This window comes from Ahaetulla prasina, chromosome 1 (assembly GCF_028640845.1).
Source record: "Ahaetulla prasina isolate Xishuangbanna chromosome 1, ASM2864084v1, whole genome shotgun sequence".
Classification (NCBI taxonomy): domain Eukaryota; kingdom Metazoa; phylum Chordata; class Lepidosauria; order Squamata; family Colubridae; genus Ahaetulla; species Ahaetulla prasina.
In genome coordinates, this window is record NC_080539.1 from 207363009 (window position 1) to 207381867 (window position 18859).

At 37.1% G+C, this 18859-nt stretch overlaps 1 protein-coding gene across 10 annotated transcripts in view; it reads left to right on the plus strand.

Annotated features, from left to right (window-relative positions):
- The first annotated feature begins 1514 nt into the window (after positions 1-1514).
- The window catches only part of TFPI (tissue factor pathway inhibitor), a 38845-nt gene continuing 21500 nt past the window's right edge, over positions 1515-18859 (plus strand). Inside the window, exons 1-4 of one of the 10 annotated variants that reach the window (XM_058189060.1) lie at positions 1905-2291; positions 5408-5606; positions 7939-8114; positions 11351-11470. In XM_058189060.1, the coding sequence (XP_058045043.1) occupies positions 11356-11470 (115 nt within the window). In that variant the 5' untranslated portion in view covers positions 1905-2291; positions 5408-5606; positions 7939-8114; positions 11351-11355. Of the gene's footprint in view, positions 1571-1899; positions 2292-4935; positions 4988-5407; positions 5607-7938; positions 8115-11350; positions 11471-18859 lie in introns of those variants that run through there. The other 9 variants (XM_058189109.1, XM_058189101.1, XM_058189069.1 and 6 more) reach the window with 9 other exon arrangements.

Below are 18859 nucleotides of genomic sequence, written 5' to 3' on the forward strand. Positions count from 1 at the left end.
AGATGTTTGATCATTGAAACACATATTTCAAATTTATAGAATTGCATATAAACAATGATTCAGAGTAATTATGAACTGAGTTACATTCAAAATAAAATGCATACATAATTTTTGTTTGATCTTTGTGAGAAGAGTGATATGGAAACGTGTTAAGTAGCTAAGCTTACACAATCTCACAATCTGTTTTATATAACACTGTTATTCCTTTTGATGTAATGTCTTTTTTTAATCTCATGAAATCAATTAGAATTGATTAGAATCATTTTGGAGTTGGACAACCCAGAAAACTGATAAACAGACTTTATACTTGAAATCAATGAATAAGATAAATTTCAAGTAGTGCAAAAAGCGAAAGGTAAACGTGTTTAAGTTCCTTTATTTGAGCAAGAAATATGGGTTAGAATTACTGGAGCTGAAATGACCACCATGTTTCATCTATTGCTTTGATTGATGTGTTTATGACACAGGAAATGACATATAAAGTAATTAAAGAATCTCAATAATATTATGATTAAAAGAGAGGCCAGGCACTAAAATGACTCAGACTGGTAAGTCTATATCTGGCACAGGCTTTATGTCATTGACAGAAAGTCACATATCAGAGCCAAAGATGATCTTATTCAGGAGTCCTGGGGCAACTGTCATTAAAAGCTCTGTTTTGGGGGGATTGTAACTAAGGAGTTTCTCAGGTCCCTGAGTTGTGGGATTCTTTTTACTCTAAAACCGTAATTTTCCCTTGCACAAAACCAATCATCATATTAGTTCTTGTTGACTTTCATGATTGTTTAAAAAATGCCCATATAGATGCCAGAAAACTGAAGAATACTGAAAATAAACTCTCATACGATAGTCACCTTATTGCAGTTGACAAAACTGCAAACCTACTCAGCAGTCTTCTGTCTGCATGTTTATATTCAATGACTCTGCAACAGCTTGTGGTTTCAAAAATATGTTCCTGCTGTTACCATCTTCAGCATGTGAGAGTGTTTTATCTCCAAATGAAACAAACTGGAGTTAACAGCCTTAGCTAAGCAGAAGTATGAGTGGGAGGAAGGGAAAAAGAATGACAGTCCTAGGTCTTTGTGTCTGGATGAGAGCCAGACCATCTGCTTAATCCAGGGTCATATTAGCCAACAACTTCCTTTTTACCCAGTAGTCGCTAGTAACATGCCCTAACAGGAATGAGATCTGCGATACGCTGGGAGAAGTATTATCTTGTTTCTTCATGGCACAGTTTCATGAAAAATTGCCCCCTTTCAGAGTACAATTGGGGGAGGGGGGAAGCAGGAGATTTATTTGCAATAAAAATATGAAGAGAAGAAAAAGCTACACCTCCCCCACCCCCCACAAACATACCTGGCATTATAACACCCCTCCTGGATTTCTCTCACAAATGTTGCAAATGTTTTTTTTCTTCATTTTTTTTTAGGAAAGTCTGTTTTTTTTGTTTTGTTTTTTGCCTAATATTTTGGCCTTGTTCCTTCTACTCACATGAGCAGTAGCATTAAGATTCCTGCCCATTCTTGAGAGGCAGGAGCAGACAGCAAAACCAGAAGATTTCCAGGTCCAGGTATATACATGCTTTGTCTGGATTTTAAACATTAAAAAGATATCCTGAATATTCTGGGGTGGGGGTGGGGAACAAGGAGGGGGAGATAAACGGAAACTCTGCTTATCCCCCAAAAGACAAACTCTTCTGATAAATGGGAAGGGCTGAAAAACTACAAAACCTTGTAGAGAGTCTATAGCTGTAGCCCAGATCAGAGACATGCAGAAAAACCCATTGCTGGAGAGAGTCTCCAGATCAATTTACACTCCTTGTTTGGGGGGAAAAGGGAGGCGACTAAGGAGAGAAGACAGCCTGAAATTAGTCAGAAGGGCTGCTCATCCTGCCTCCCACATACTGAAACGCCTATTACAGAGAAAGTTCTTTGCTGGGCAAGGAGAGGTGCAAGATAATTTCACAGGAAGATCATCAACATGCTCTGAACCGGAAGCTCTGCTGTTGATCCTTGCCAGGCGAACTCCTTGGGATCCCAAAGTTTTCTGCACAGCGTAAAGCAGCAACTTCAGAGCAGTGTGTTCAGATCCCCCCTCCCCCTTCACTGCCAGCTTGTCTATTGAAAAGTCTGGTGATAACATCAGGTTATATTCCTCCCCTTGTTTTTTCTCCCCCCGTCTCCTCCACCCCACCCCAGGCCCTGCCTTCTGGGAGAAACAAATACCGAAGTCTTCCTGGAATCTTGTGATAACTTTTTGGGACGTTTTTCAGCCCTGCAAGCAATTTGGTGGTAAGACAATAGCAATGTTCTTTTCATGTTATTTCTCTGGCTGGGGGTATGCATTGTTGCCAGAGGAGTGTCAGATGTCAGATTTATTGATGTTGTCGAAGTCTGCTTTTGCGTACTGAGCGCAAAATTAAAACGGCAATGTAATTTAGCTGGAAGGATACCTGAGCAAGGACATTGAGTAGTGCCTTCAGGGATCCAAATTTTGAAAGCAATTAAATACAAACAGTTGGCAATGTAAATAGGCATATTTTCTATAGAGAGCATGGGGGAAAATAAATGTTTTCATCGTTTCGATTTAGACTATTTTCTTGGCTCTGCTTATCCACAATTGTCTGCAACATCATTTATAAAATATTTCCTTGGGATTCCCTCTTGTGTATGCTAATGCAGAATTCCATCCCAAGTTAAAGATATTATATTATGAAGAACTTATGTATTGAAGAAGCTGTTTCAAAGCAATCTAAAAAAGAAAGGTATTTATTCACGTGTGTGTGTGTGTGTGTGTGTGTGTGTGTGTGTATGTATGTATGTGTGTGTATATATATATATATATATATATATATATATATATATATGAATGAATATATATATATATATATATATATATATATATATATATATACACACACATATATATATATATATGAATGAATGAATGAATGAATGAAAGGGAGCCAAGGAAGAATGCAATGGTTAATCAGCCACTATTTTCATGAAACAAGTTTTAGTACAGTTGGCGATAAGTTATGTCTATGCCATTTGTATAAAAGAAAGCTGGTGATAAATAAAAAATTGTCTATTAAACTGGAAGGAAAAGATTAGGTTTTATGTTGCAATTCTGTAAGGTATAATTATAATAGAGTTCAGTGAAATGTACTTGACAGTTTGAGAAAGAAGTTGTTACATGATGAAAAACACAGTATTTTACTTGTTAACAAGTGCAAGGAAAAGGGGAAGAGACGATGTCTATACTGAAAGATGGGTACTGATTTATCAGGCACATATTAAAAAGTTGGTCTTGACTGATAAAACTTAGGTTTCTATGAAGCCATCTCTCCCATTTCGCACCTGTCCAGCTGATATGATTGACAGAAGAAGCTCTGTTACTTCTGAGGTGGGAGGCTTGTTCTTTTAACATGCAAGAGAAGATCTTGTCCTGATTGCTCCTAGATACAAAAGACCCTACTATTCCTTTGGGAGCTGTGTTTGCCCTTCTTCGTATTTGGAGTCCTGTATAGGTATAGCTCTTTGCCAAGCTTGTAATTGTTAGATCATTTTATTACTTGCTGTTATAATTGCTATTCATGTTAATTTTAATCTATAATCCTAAGTGTTTTTATATATTACTTTTGTCTTAAATTGCGTTCAATACCTTGAGTGCTTCAGACCCAGAAGAGAAAGTAATTATAGAACTCTAATAAATGAAAGTAAACATGTCTTCTTACTAGCCAAAAGGTCGCTATCTCATTTAATCCACCATTAATTTTGAATCCCTTCATATTAATAGCCTTGAATTTACTTATTAGAAATACAGAGTTGCTTTTCTGCCTAGCATCCTCCTCCTCTCATTATCGTCCTTCTCCCTCCTATTATTATCTCTGGGAAGAATCAAAGTCAGTTTGGCATTGTGGATGTCCAGAAACCAGGACGCTCTGAGTACAGTACTAGTTCCACTCTAGGCATGAAAGCCAGCTGGGTGATTTTGGGCCAGTCCTTCTCTTTCACCCCAACCCACCTGACAGGATTGTTGTTGTGGGCAAAATAGGAGGACGGAGTATTATTAGTGTTAAATCCCACCTTGAGTTATTTATGATAAAGGCAAGATAAAAACAAAAAAAAATACTGTAAAAAACTAATAGAAATAAAACTAGGACAGCTTGGGGATGTGCCTAGGGAGGAAAAAAGCTGATACAAGTATGTAAATCATGGCATTTGCATAATGATGTCACACACATACATGGATGCCCATTAAGTTACTTCTAAATTTTAACATGTATTTCATATGAAAGTTGCATTTACCAACAGCCTTGAATATAGCATGTAATAAATATCCTTGGGTAACAAATTTCCTTTATTTGATTAAAAAAAAAGGATTTCCTTTGGTTCAAAGAGTTATTCTCAGTAGTTGTTTGTTTTTTTAAGGAAGGGCTAAGAATGCTAATCTTTGAAGCTCTAAAGATGTCACACACATGGGCAACATGAACTATGCAATTTCCTGTGACATTTCTACACAAAATAGAAAGTATATAGAATTATAATATAATCCATTCAAACCTAAAGCTAATTCCCACTCCGGGTTTTCTCTAACTCATTCTAGAGTTTGATTTAAAATTGCCAGCAGAGCTCTCTTTTATAATTGTCTATGGTATCCTGTCAAAACTTTTCTAAGTATCAGCATCTGCACACAATTTTCCTAACTTCTTTAGAAAGATCATAGTCATTTAAAACTTTATCTCTCTAGAGAAATGAAACACCTGCACAAATACTGCTTTCCATAATTCAAATATTTGTCCTGCAGTGAAATAAAAACTCCCTAAAGAATGCTGCTGATTTTAAAGTCAGTCTAATATTTAACTGGCATTAAGACAAGAAGCATTACTAGCCAAATCACATTTTAAATCTAAGACTGTTTTATTTTCTGCAGACTACGGTAATTCCTACTGGAAAATGTTGTGATACGTTATCTATGTGATTGGGTGACCACTGATAAGCCTTATTTTTTCACAAAATAAAGATAAGTTTCATATTACTAATTAGTTACTTTTTCATGTGCATTATCCTGTGTCATAATACGGTGCTCAGCTATGGAGACATTGAGTATCATAGAAATTTATATGAACTATGGTTTTTGGTTTAACAATAGACCTATCAATATAGATATATCATTGATATAGATACAGATACAGATATTTATTATTTTTTTATTTTATTAATTGCATTTGTATACCGCCCTTCTCCCGAAGGACTCAGGGCGGTTAACAGCCAATTTAAAAGATACAATAAATACACATTAAAAACAGACTTTATATTTATATAAATTTATATAAATAATGGCCAAAATATTAAAAACTAACTAATACAAAAAACTAAAATCCCATTTAAAATTACTTAATCAGGCTAGCCCAGCTCGATGGAATAAAAGAGTCTTCAGCTCACGGTGGAAGGTCCGAAGGTCGGGGAGTTGGCGAAGCCCCGGAGGCAGCTCGTTCCAGAGGGCAGGAGCCCCCACAGAGAAGTCCCTACCCCTGGGGGTCGCCAGTCGACATTGTTTCACCGATGACACCCCAAGGAGGCCCTCCCTGTGGGAGTGCACAGGTCGGTGGGAGGCTGTTTGTGGCAGTAGGCGGTCCCGTAAATATCCCGGTCCTAAGCCATGGAGCATTTTAAAGGTGGTAACCATATTGATACAAATGTAGCTATAGAAAGGCCTATAGCTTGGCTTAACGACTGACCTCTGTCCTGAGTGATTGCTGTCTTATGGGTACATTATTACTTGTCATATTTGACTGAGACAGTCTTGATTAATATGGAAACAAGTTTCAGGTTTAGGTTCTTCCTCAGTAAGCTCAGTCGGAAGTGTTTGTTTTTAAAACTGACCCTCTCGAAGAGATCAAACAGACCTCTTTACTTGAAAGTCAGTAATACCATTGACTTTAAGGATACTTTTTTAATAGACATGGCTGATAGTGTGTGAAGTGAATTCCTGATAGCTTGTGCTTCTGTGCTCCTGCCTTCCTATACATAGGTTTGGGGTATACTGAGTTAAGTATATCTAGTTCAATATTACTCTTTTTGGTTGCCAGCAATTTTCTAACATTTTATGCAAGAGCTTTCCCATCCCTACCTGGAGATGTAAATTAAAGCTTGAGTCTTCTGCAGCAAAGCATCCAATTCTGCCATTCAACGTCCACTGAGTTCATTAGACATTTTGCTTGCATGTGGGCAATGTATATACATCAAGGCATGAGCAAATGTTTCACACACAAACACACATAAATTGTGTTTAAATGCTAGTCAGAGATTGTGTCAAATACACATGGGAATAGTGGGGTACAATCCCAATTTATATTCCAAGTTTGCATTCAATTAGGTTATGTATATGGACGTCATAAGACGTATCTCTTGTGACTAATGAACACAACTATATTAAAAGACAGGGGACTTTTGCTAAACCACAGAAACATTTTTTCTAATAATAAAAGATTACCACTAAAGTTATGACATCTTTTCTTCTTTGACAGCTATCTTTGGAGACCTTTAAAAATCTTTCATTTAAATTGTATTCTTAATAACTTCAGACTTTTATCTCTTTTCGGTTTTTCATTCTATCCTTCCTGTTGTTCCACAGCCACAAAAGTGACTCATTCAAAGTGACAGCCCAGGAAATTGAACAGAAAAACATAAGGCTTTTGAAGCTCAAAATCAACCTAGGAACTTTTTTTATTCTATCCATCAAGAACACACATAGTTAAAATAACTAAGGATGTACTTATGCAAACAAGTAAACAAAAATATTTTAAGGATCTGGGCAAAGCAGAAGAAAAGATTGTTACAGGTTTGAGAAAGCAAAATAACAAAGGAGTATTTATTGCTAAGATAGACTCTGTTCATGCATTCTGTATTGAATGTATCTGTGAATGTATCTGTGAATTGTTGTAAATCGAGGACTACCTGCATTAACTCCTTCAGAATTAAGCACATTGTTCCAAAAGAATGTTGTAAAGGGGAGCCAGGCATGTATAATCTGATAAGACAGAACTATATTAACATTTGGGTTATTTATCTGTGCTTTCAGTTTTAAAAATATGGCGAACTTGTTTTGTTTTATCATTCAAGCTCAAACAACATTGATCCCTAGCAATTCTGTTTTCTAAAAAGACTTGGAAGATCACTGCACAAATGCAGAAGGTATTTAGGATTAAGGTCCAAAACTGTGGCCCGTATATTAAATATTTCTAAAGAGAGCAAGTATGTGGATAATGATTTCCCCAATTCGTTTTTAAATTAGATCGAGGCATACAGTTCACAATACAGTTTGATTTGGTATTCTTTATCTTGATTCTTTCCTTTGAAATTATTGGTAGTATGGTGACGATTTGTAAAAGCAAAGAACCAAAAAGCTACTTTGGATAGAGCTTGGTTTCATGTGAGCAAAGTCATGGTCTGAATCTCTCACCTGACTCTTCCTCTCAATGCATTTTCCCCACTACTTATCTTATAGCAAGTCTTTATGCTGAAACTGCATAAATCATCTGCAAATAAAGATTTGTGATCCAAAACAAAGCCAACAACCGGCTGTGAAGATTCTCAGTCATCCAGATCATGGTTTTTGTCTCAAGGTGCTTTTTCCAAAGAGGCCAGGAAAGGATAATATTTCTCATATCCTTTCAGGGTTCTGAAAGATTGTAAAATCCGCAGAGCATATTAACCTTAATTCAGTTGGAGATCTGAATGCACAAGTCCTGTGTGCCTTCAATTTTCCCTTTGTCAGTTTTTCAGCATTTCAGGTTGTATACTTCATGTGAAGACAGAAAACTAAAAATTAAAACTGGCTTCCGCTTTTGTTTTTATAAAGCACAAATTTGAAAAAGACACATTTTAAAATTACTCAGTAAAGGAATGTTGGCCCAAGTTTTATTTTTAACAGTGGATTACATAAAACAAGGAAGAACGGAATCACAAAGAGTAATTAATCTTTGGAAGTTTCAGTCCCTGCTTCTGCATCTCCCAGGTGGTGCAATAAATAGGTCAAGTATCTGAGACTGGGAAACAGATGGAAGATTTAAAGCAAAACGTACCATAGTACTCGGTACACTGAAACAGGTAATTATAAATAGTAATTTTCAGGAATGTCCATCCTCCCTCCCATTTCCTTTTGCTCCATTTCCCATAATAAGATTGCATTTGAAAGTGTTTGATTTATTACTCAGCTTTTACGGTGACTTTTTTTTCCTTTTTTTAAGAAAGAAACTTTCCATGAAACCTAGTTTCAGGTTGAATCTACTACTGCATTAATATTGCATAAGCACTTCACATTCTTTGCTGCTTACTAATGTCATATCATTATATACTACTGTCTTGTACGAGACAGGCTGATGATGATCTCTACAGTCCTAATCCTGAATCTCCCAGGGAATTTCTTGCAATACAGATTGAAGCTGTGATTTAATAGCAAGCTACTGTTAAATAATAAGATATAATATTAATAATTGGCTTGAAGTATTTCCAAATTAAGTGCTTAGGAATGTTTGTTAAAGAATATTTCTTGTGGAAATTTGTCCTGACTCACTTAAAACCACGTAACAGAATTCTCCGAAATGGGAAAGGATTTTACATTACACTAGTTCAGTCTGGCTTATGTGGTCTAGATATTTGATCAAAACATTAATTTTGTGATTAGACTAGATTTTCAGGAACCAATGAGCGGATGTAAGATAATAAAACTTTTGAGAAAAAAAAAGAAAAAAATAGCAATATTTTCATAAAAGTCAATATGATAATTTCACTGGGGGCAATCCTGCCTTTGATGGTTTTACCTTCCTCTTCTAGAGCTCTTCCTCCCCGTGCACCTGTGTTCTCCAACACATGGAACAGATTTTGAAGGCATACTTTCAAAAAGAAAGGCCAAAAAAATGTATCTTTTTGTGTAATTTCACTTCTAGACTTTGTCAAAAACAATTTCATTTACACATTAACAGTCTACAGATTTGCAGATAGTGCATTTCAAATAACCTTTCAAAATCTCCATGTTCTGCCACCAAACAATGCAGAGTTCTGCAAATTATAAAAAAAAACCATTCAACATGATAATTTGATCAAAGCTGAGCAAAAGTGTTATTGAACATATAAAAGTTGCATTTAGTGAGATGGGCAGTTATATAAATGTGATTAATAAACATATAATATGTGTTTTTATGTGTAATATGTTATTGAACATAATAACAAACTAGTATTAAAGTTCCAAAGATTAAAAATCTTACTACTCTGCAAATTCTAGCAAAGGATACTCTCAGTCTCAATCTAATAACCAATATCTTTGGATTTGTTGGAAAAAGGAAATGTTCTCTTTCTCTCCTTCCAAATTGGACTTCTTTTTTTTTAAGAAAATATATTCATAAAGCATATCAGTATCCCAGAAATGTTTATGTTAATTCCAAACTTTTTCATTATTAAATAGATTGTTTTGTTTAAGCATACAGGAGACAGACAGATAGTCTCTCCATTATTTAAATATAATTATTTCTTGTCTCTTGAAGTATGGCCAAGGTTACAGAAACAGGTTTCATGAGGACAAATGGAGCACTAGGAAAATAATCCTGGTTAAAGATAAGCATTTTTGTCCTGCGGATAGTGGGGGAAAGGAGAGAAAAAGAGCAGAGACTTATCTTCACATATTTTTGTGGAACAGATTGAATGTGGTTTTTGAAGTACTAATACCATATGAAAGTATGTCCGATTTCTAGGCAAAACATATTTTAAGTCAGAGACTTTCACAGACCTCTAGAGCAGGGGTTCCCAACCCCTGGTCTGCAGTCCAGTGCCAGGCCATGGCCCATTGGGAATCAGGCCACACAAATGGCAGTTGAGTGCACGAAGCTGCATTTGCGCAACTGGTGCCTCAGGGGTGAAATGCTACCAGTTCGCACCAGTTTCAGGAGAACTGATAGCGGTGGAGGGTGGTTCAGAGAACCAGTAGCAGTGGCAGACGTCGTTACTTCCTGGTTTTAACCAGGAAGTAACCTGTTTTTTACCCTCTGTGCATGCACAGAAGGCTTTGTGCATGCACAGAGGGTCAAAAATTGCACAGCGTGCGCATTTCCGAACCGGTAGGGAAGGTAAGTAGATTTCACCTCTGTAGTGCATGTGTGCAAAACAATCCCCTCTCCACCCCCCCACCCCACCCCCACCCTTTGTCACCACCACTGCTGGTCTGCAGAGCAGGAAAAGTTGGAGATCTCTGCTCTTGATATTCCTAATGTGATATCCTTATTTGATTATTTATTTATTTATTCATTAGATTATCTAGAGATGATCATGAGATAGGAGTAATTTTGCTATAGTGAGCTTTCCCAGTCAGTAGCCTGGTTGTTGCATTCTGGACCAATTGGAGCTTCTGAGTCATTTTCAAAAGCAACTTGCATCAAGCATGTTGCAGTTGTGATCAAGATGAATTCCTATCACAACAGCTTCCTTTCCATGGGTATGATAGTCCTGTGTTGCCATTCATTGATTGATTGATTGACTGTATGCCAGTGTTAGTGTCAGATCTAGCAACCGCATAGATAGATCTTCTCCAGGATTGTCTTCCCTAATCTGACCTTTCACATCTTCCTGGATGGAAGCAACGGTGTACTCATTATTACTGTAATTGCCAAGTAAGTGTAATCATCTTGCTGCTGGTTGTCCTCTTCTTGTCTTTCCTTCCACCTTTTCTAGTGTCACAGATTTAGCCAGAGACTTATGTTTTCACAGAACATGTCCAGAATAGGATCCTTTGTGCCTCAAGTGAAAATTCTTAACTTAAAACAGAGATACCATAGATGAAATAGGAATTAGCAGTGGATGAGGAAATTTCATGCTAATATAATGCTTTGCCAATTACAAGATTAATAAAAAGCACCCTGAATACATAATTCACCATGAATTGGCAACAATCAATCAGGCCAAATGCAAGAAAAAAAAGAGAAACTGATGCTAATTCAACCCATTTAATTTGTTAGGATTTACCTCATTTGATTAAACTCCAAAACCCATTTCTTTAGACTCGGTATTATTCAGGACAAGCAGCAGCAAACTTTTCAACTTCCCCTCAGGACAAAAAATATTTTAGAGTTACGCTTCGACAACTCTGGTGCTCAGGCCTCTGTATTAACGCAGGCATCATAATAAGTAAGTCTTTGTATCCAGGCCCTTTTTTCTCTTTGCCTGGTGGATGATGATGTGAATTGAACTGTAATACCTATAAGACCCTTTTTCCTTGGCAGTGGAAGGAAGGATGTTTTAAAGCTCTCTTGTTCCTTTCCTTCTGTATTAAAGTTTATTTTCTTTTCCTTGTTTAGAAAAGATGAGCAGAAGGAGGATCAATATGTTTCTAACTGCCACCTTATATCTTCTCTCCCAATTTGTCCTTTGTGATGGGACTGCAGCTTCAGAGAATGAGGAATATGCAGAGATTATTGGTAAGTGCTCTTTTATTTATTCTCACAAAGCTACAGAGAAATAAAATTTCCCGGTTTAACAGGCCGTATTTAATGCAATTCCTAATTGTGGTATGCATTTTCAAGATGAATGGGTAATAATATTTTCAGTCCTGATTGAATTCCACTGGTTATCATTCATGAGCCTGTTCTGTCTTAATTTGCAATTAGTCTGCAATTTCATCCATTCATATGTATGATTTCGAATGTACTTTTCACAAAATACCCTTTTAGCAGCAAACCTAATTTCAAAGCATATTTTATCTAAATTAATTATGGCAATTTATTTGAGGTCTGAAATTCAAAGATAATATAAATACAGAAGAAATATTTTAAAAAAGTAATGTAGTTAAAAATAAAATAGTTTCCATCTTTGGCATTAATCCTGCTCACTATTGCAATATTTGAAATTAGCCAGATAGTTCCTATTACTGTCAAATTTTGTTTGACCAAAAAATAAACTTTAAAAAATTCCTAGGAATACACAGAACTCGATTGTGAGGAGGATCCTGACGTATTAATTATGTCCAGTAACGTTTCTCTTGAAAGATGCATTTCCTGAAGGGAATGAGTCATAGCCATTGAAACTGCCTCTTTCTTGTAAAGGGTGAAAGTCCATAACTTATTAGCATCACTGCTTGGAGATTCAGCTTGTCTAGCAGGAAAAGCTTTTAGCAGGCGTGGGTGTTGGGTGGGTGGCAAGTTGTCAAATCAAGCTTATGATGGGGACAAAAAAGAAACTCATTTTCTCTCAATGCGACAAGCTGTTTTGCCTTGATAATGCTCATCAACAAGAATAATTTGAACAGAGTCTTGTGATGGATGAACTGTATAAATAGAATATAAATAGAATATATATACACGAAGCATTTCACTTGGGAGACAACAAAACAATCAGCCATAGGAAAGAGTACTGAATATTTTTTTCCTGTCAAGTCAGCTTATCATAAATAGGTGATCGTTTAGTTATGATTTTAGAATTAAAGAGTTGCCATATTCTGCAAGGAGATTTGATTTGGGTTAGTAAAAAAATGCACTTAGCAAAACGTAGATGCACGAGGCTCATTTTAGTAGGAGTAAGAAATAAGGAGAGTCAGTTTGATGTACTGGCCTAGAAACCAGGAGGCTGTGAATTCTAGTCCTACCTTAGGCCTGAAAGCCAGCTGGGTGACTTTGGGGCTTGGGCTATTCACTCTCTCTCTCAGTCCAACCCACAATACAGGGTGGTTGTTGTTGGAGAAATAGGAGGAAGAAGGAATAATAGGTATGTTTGCCATCTTGAATTATTTGTAAACAAACAAACAAACACGCTGTGAGTTTCAGTCTTCCTTTATGCCCAAAGCCAGCTAGGTGAGGTTGGATCAATCCCTACCCTCAGTTCAAGGAAAAAAGCAACAAAAATCACTTTTAAAACAAGATGACAACTATTCAGACTGATTTGAAAATATATACATAGTAGAAGAATACAACTTTCAATGATAACAAACTTGTTTAATTCTTATTTCAATAAAAAATTAGCAAACCTCTTATTTGAAACATCTTTTTGGAAATAAATTATTCTCCATATTTTATAAATCTTTAAGTATTATTATATATTAATAACTGAGCCCAGTGCAAAATGGGCTAAATACAAGAGTGGAAAAAATGAGGCATAAAAACTGAGTGATTTAGCACCTTAGCTAAATAGAATCTTTTGTGATAAATACAGTACTTAGGTTAAGTTAGGTTAGGTTTGGTTAGGTTAGGTTAGGTTAGGTTAGGTAATACTGTGCTGTGCTATACTAATACTGTACTGTACCGTACCATACCATACTGTACCACGCCATGCCATGCCATGCCATGCCATCCCATATCATACCAATACATTAAACTGTTTTCTGCATTACTCTTTTGCAATAAATTTGACTTGGCTTAGCTTAAGCTTTACCAGAACTTTATCTAGCTTTAAGGGATAATTAATAAATAACCCAAATTACTTTTCTCATTAACTACACATCCCTTGGAAAAGTTAAAAACACCGGAATAGTAAAAAGAAATAAACTTTAAATATAATAGTTTACATTTAGTGTAAATTAAATCACATTTAATGTTTTGTCTTTCTAGTTCTCAGTACTTTGTTCTTGTCATACATATATATTGAAATCTGTTCCTTGCCATGCCACTTAAAACAAAGAACACATGTTCAATCTTATAAAGACAAATGAAATCAGGTTTTATGCATTTGATGGGAAACTGGAACCAAAACGTTTTTTTTGGTTCTTCAGAAAAATACTGTATCAAATTTTCCTTCCCCACCTTTCCCAGAATTGTGAGAAATGATATGATGAGTTTATTCCATTATATCCAGTTTATGGCTGTCGTTCTAGTCCCTACTGAAAGCAGAAGACAAGTTGGGACATCAATTTCAACTGCAGGAACATTCAAAAAGGATAGGCTGTATTCTGAATTTCTTGGAACTTGTATCATTCTGAGTGTGGTTTCCACAATTGCTTTTCTGTTAGAACTCTTGGTGTTCCCCTATTCCATTCTGGAAAATCATTCTGCAAGAATGGGAACAAGGGAAGAGACAAATAGGTAAAAAAATGTCACCTCCCTTTCATAAATTGAATCCTCTCTTGTAATTTAGCCCATTCATGAATAACAGGGACTTTTCTCTTTATGGGCATGAAGTTAATCCCCAAGGCACTAGTGGGTAAACAAACCCACGTAAATATAAAAATAGACTTATTTGCTATCATTACTTTACTTCTTTTCCTTTTCGTGTTTATTTTTGCAACCCTTTTTTTGTTAGTCATCGGTCAGCTCTAAGAGAAAAGCAAATAGGAATTGAAACAGGTTAGTGCAACACGTAATTACAGGTCTACCATAAACTCCTCCGGAAGAGCAGGACATGAATGTCATTTGTACTTGGCTGCCATCTATCTTGGCAGCTCCACCTTTCAAGATTGGGGGGAGGGGGTTTAAAAGAAATTTGCAGGCAAAAAAGAGGTTGACCTACCAATTTTAGCTCTAGTTAGCCAGTGGTTGTTTCTTTCTTTCTTTTCTTTTCTTTTTTTTGTGAATTCCAGTCCATTCTGAGATTGCTATTTCTTTAAATTGTCTGCTTTTGTCCCCCACAATTTTTTTCTCCTCTGGCTTACTTTTTTTCCTGCCGTATTCACTGGAAACATTTTATATTGCAATCCTGTGGTTGCTGATGAAGACAGGATATGTTGTGTGTTCCTCTCCAAGGACCACAAGGGCAATCTGACCTTATTACTACCTCCCAGCTGCTGTGGAAACCTCCTTGGGAGAAGTGTGCGTGTGTGTATGCGTACGTGTTGTCCTCTTGTTGAAACTAATGTAGTTGAGAACTAATGTAGTTGAGAACGTGATGGAGAACTGTCACGTATGGAGGAAAAAGTTCAAATATACTGTTCCACCCTCACTTCTATCCTGCTACAATGAGCCCAGCAAAGTATGAAAGGCAGTAGTGTTTTTCCTAAGGAATTTCTGCAACTCAGCAAATATCTCTGCTAGAAAGAAGTCCAAGGCCGGTATATTTTTATTACTGAGGAAATAGTGACCTCTTGTATCTCCCCATATGTTTAGAAGTCTTTGATTCCAAAAAGGAAATCTCTAATGTTTGAAATAGAAACAAAGACAGCTGCACTTCACACGGTGTATAAATAATGACCAATACAATGGAAAAACTAGGATGTTGTTTTTTTGTCATTCCCACAACGGCTAAGAGTAAGCATACACTTTGTGCCTTAGGGGGCCAACAAAACTAGTCTAAATATAGTTTTGGATGAAAGATTAGGAGAGCTTCCATCAAATGGTAAAATTAATCTCCAGTGTTTTGATGTATTTGTTCCATTATATTGCTTCTGAATTCTTTGGAAAAAAAATACACCACCAGGAAATTAAAGAAAAGTTCTACTTCATACTCACAGATTTCACTATCTGGAGTTACCTTAGTGAGGCAGAGGAAGGCTACTTTCTCTTCTTTTTCTTCCCCTGAACACAAAGCAGAAGGAAACGAAGATGCCAAGATATTCCAAGAATCAAACAAAAGAACAGATCCTTGGATGAAAAAGACCCCTATTAATTCTCTTCCTTCTGTGTAAAATTATTATACTCGTAAAAGCTAATGGAAACTTCCGAGTACTGTGTGCAATTGCACCATTTATTGGGAATGTGTTAACTGTTAAAAACTCCAAATGTAGAAAATGGAATATATTTCTGAGGGGCTACAAAAGCTCTTGAGAATAGAAGACCTTGTCTTTTATTTGAGTTTATTTGGCTCAGATTGAGTTTTCTGCTAAACTACAAATAGCCTTTTGATGTATAGAAAACAGTTTTTCCACTAAAGAACGATATCATCGGATTCCACTTAATAAAAATGAGGCATGCTTTGCAGTAATAATAATGTAAAATTATTGACTTTGCCAGACTGACAGAGCACTCAGACAGTGAGAACCCCTCCAATCTGTCTTATACAAGGTCATTGCCATGTCAGTCAAGCTCACTGTAAGATAATAAGTGTCATACGGGAAAAACCCAAGTTAACTGTGGTGAACCACAAAAAGATGATTCAACAACGGACTCAGTGTGCAAAATAGATACAACATCCACCCACCCCACGTGTACATATAGACATTTTCATAGGAACATAGTGAATCCAAATTTGATTGTGTGTTCAGGTTTTTAATGTCATTTAATAATTGTTCAGATTTTTTTTAAAAAAAGAGTTTCCTTTTTCCCAATTATACACGATAGATCTCACCAATCTCCCATTGTTCATGGTTTCCTTCTCCCTGCCTTCCTTCTCTTTGGGGCACTGAAATGTGTCCCATCCTTTCTACTAAACAATTTATATTCTTATCTACCTCCCTGATCAGAGTAGAGGAAAAGAGGGAGGCATTGCAGCCACAGATGGAGCACCAGCTTTAGGCCTCTCCCAATCTGGCCTGGCCTTTTTGGAGGGTGGAGTGGTTTTCCGGCTCCAATCATAACCATCCCCATTGACAGATAGGACTGATCTAAACCAGGGGTTCCCAACCTCCAGTCAATGGACTGCTGCTGGTCCATGGCATGCCAGAAACTGGTACACACCAACAAGCGAAGCCCCATCCGCGGGATGCAGGGAGCACACAAAATCACCATCCCTCTGCTTTCTCCCTGGACTCCCCAGCTGCTAGCTGACAATTGTACCTTTCTCCCATGGGCCACATGGAGCTCATGCCCACATTCCCCTGTGGTGAGTTGATTCATTGGCTCCAGGAGAGGAAAGAGTAGGATTTTGAGCACTGTGTACAAAATGCTTCTTATACAGGTAGTCCTTGACTTACAACAGTTCGCTTAGTGACTGTTTGAAGTTACAACAGGTCTGAAAAAAGTGACTTATGACCATTTTGCATACTTAAGACCATCGCAGTATCCCCATGGTCATGTGATTTACATTCAGATGCTTGGCAACTGGTTCATATTTATGACTGTTGCAGTGTCCCAGGGTCATGTGATCCTCTTTTGTGACCTTCTGACAAGCAAAGTCAATGGGGAAGCCAGATTCACTTAACAACCATGCTACTAATTTAACAGCTGCGGTGATTCACTTAACAACTGTGGCAAGAAAAGTTGTAAAATGGGGCAAAGCTCACTTAACAAATTTCCCATTTAGCAACGTAAATTTTGGACTCAGTTGTCGTAAGTTGAGGACCACCTGTATATGTTAGAAGACAGAGCCACTTGGGAACAATTAACTTAAACTTCATAGGAAAAGAACCAAAAAAATTAAAAATATCTCTGTCCACGGATGTGTACGCATGTTTTCCATATTTTGCATTTGCAGTAAAAGGCTGCCAAGCAGTTTGGAAAAAAAAAATCCTTTAAAAGAATAGAACCCTTAAACACTGATTACATCTTATCTCATCTTTTTTGAAAAAATATAGATCTGTATCATATTAAGATGTGGCAATTTCTCATTTGTAATCTTCAAAGGAAATGAATAAATGAACAGTGTGCGTGACACTTCAGTTTTGTAACTTCCAGGGAATTAATGGCTCTTTGATGTGTAATTTCTAGGCAGATGCTGCCCCCTAGAGATTAGTTATGCTTATGTTTAAGTCTCAATAATACATAGCCAAATATTTGAATGAAGCTATATGTCTGTATAGGGATGTATAGATAAAATATTATAGTGTCGTTTAAGAGATTAAGAGATGAAGAACTCATATTGAACTTCATAATAATATAAGCATCTATAGATAATGTATGCTATATGTAGTATAAACATACAGTCATGCTAACTTGCAAGTGAGAAAAAATGTACCAATGAACATACTTTTCAGCAGTTTGCTCACAGTCAGTGATATTCTTGTTTTTTTTATAATTGCATTCTACAATAATAAGCATAGTAATTACGCTTTCAATGGAGAGGAAAACAAGTTTTTTTTTTAAAAATAAACAACATTGAAAGGGGTACATGATCCTTGAATTAACAAAAAGGAAGCTTATAGTATAAGCAATAGTTATATAAAGAATGTCATACTAAGAAGAATGGAATTGTTGGCCTGCAATCCAAGAAAAGAGGTTTTAGGCTCTTCCTGTGTCTTGATAAGCTCCCAGTGTATGGCCAGCAGTTTTAAGCAAACAAAACCTTTCTCATTCCATTGGTCCATTTGGTAAGGTAAATTTATTTTTTCTAGTGCTTTTGAAAAACTATATTGGAATTAGCTACCAATATATTTATTTATGGGATAGGCACTTTGCAAACTCTAGCACAGTAACGGCTAACCTTTTTGCCATCGCATGCCAGGAGGCAGGGCGGGGGGTGGGTGGTTGTCGCACGCATGCATGCCCACACCCATAATCCTATGCCCCCCCCCCCGCACATGCACGTGCGACCCCGTCCTGCCCGCTCCTGACTCCTAGAGAGGCTCTGGAGGCTGGGGACAGCAAAAAACATCACTTCCTGTCCAACCAGAAGCTGGAAAACAGGCAGTTTCTGGCCTCCAGAGGGCCTCCCGGGGGGGGGGGGTGGCGAAAACGGCCTTCCCAGACTCATAGAGAGGCTTTGGAGCCAGGTGACAGAGAAAAACGGGCTTTCCCCACCACCACCCAGGCCCTCCGGAGTCAGAAAACAGCCTGTTTCCCTATTTCTAGTGGGCCCAAAAGGCCCGAAAATCAGCTGGCTGGTGCACACATGCGTGTCGGAGCTGAGCTCGTGTGCCCACTGATATGGCTACGTGTGCCACCTATGGCACGCATGCCATAGGTTCGCCATCACAGCTCTAGCATATGCAGTCTCCCCAAATAACAAATATAAGTGGGTTTACAAATTGAGCTCAGGGGCGCTTGTGCATAGCTGAGTAGCCGATAGTGCTGTTC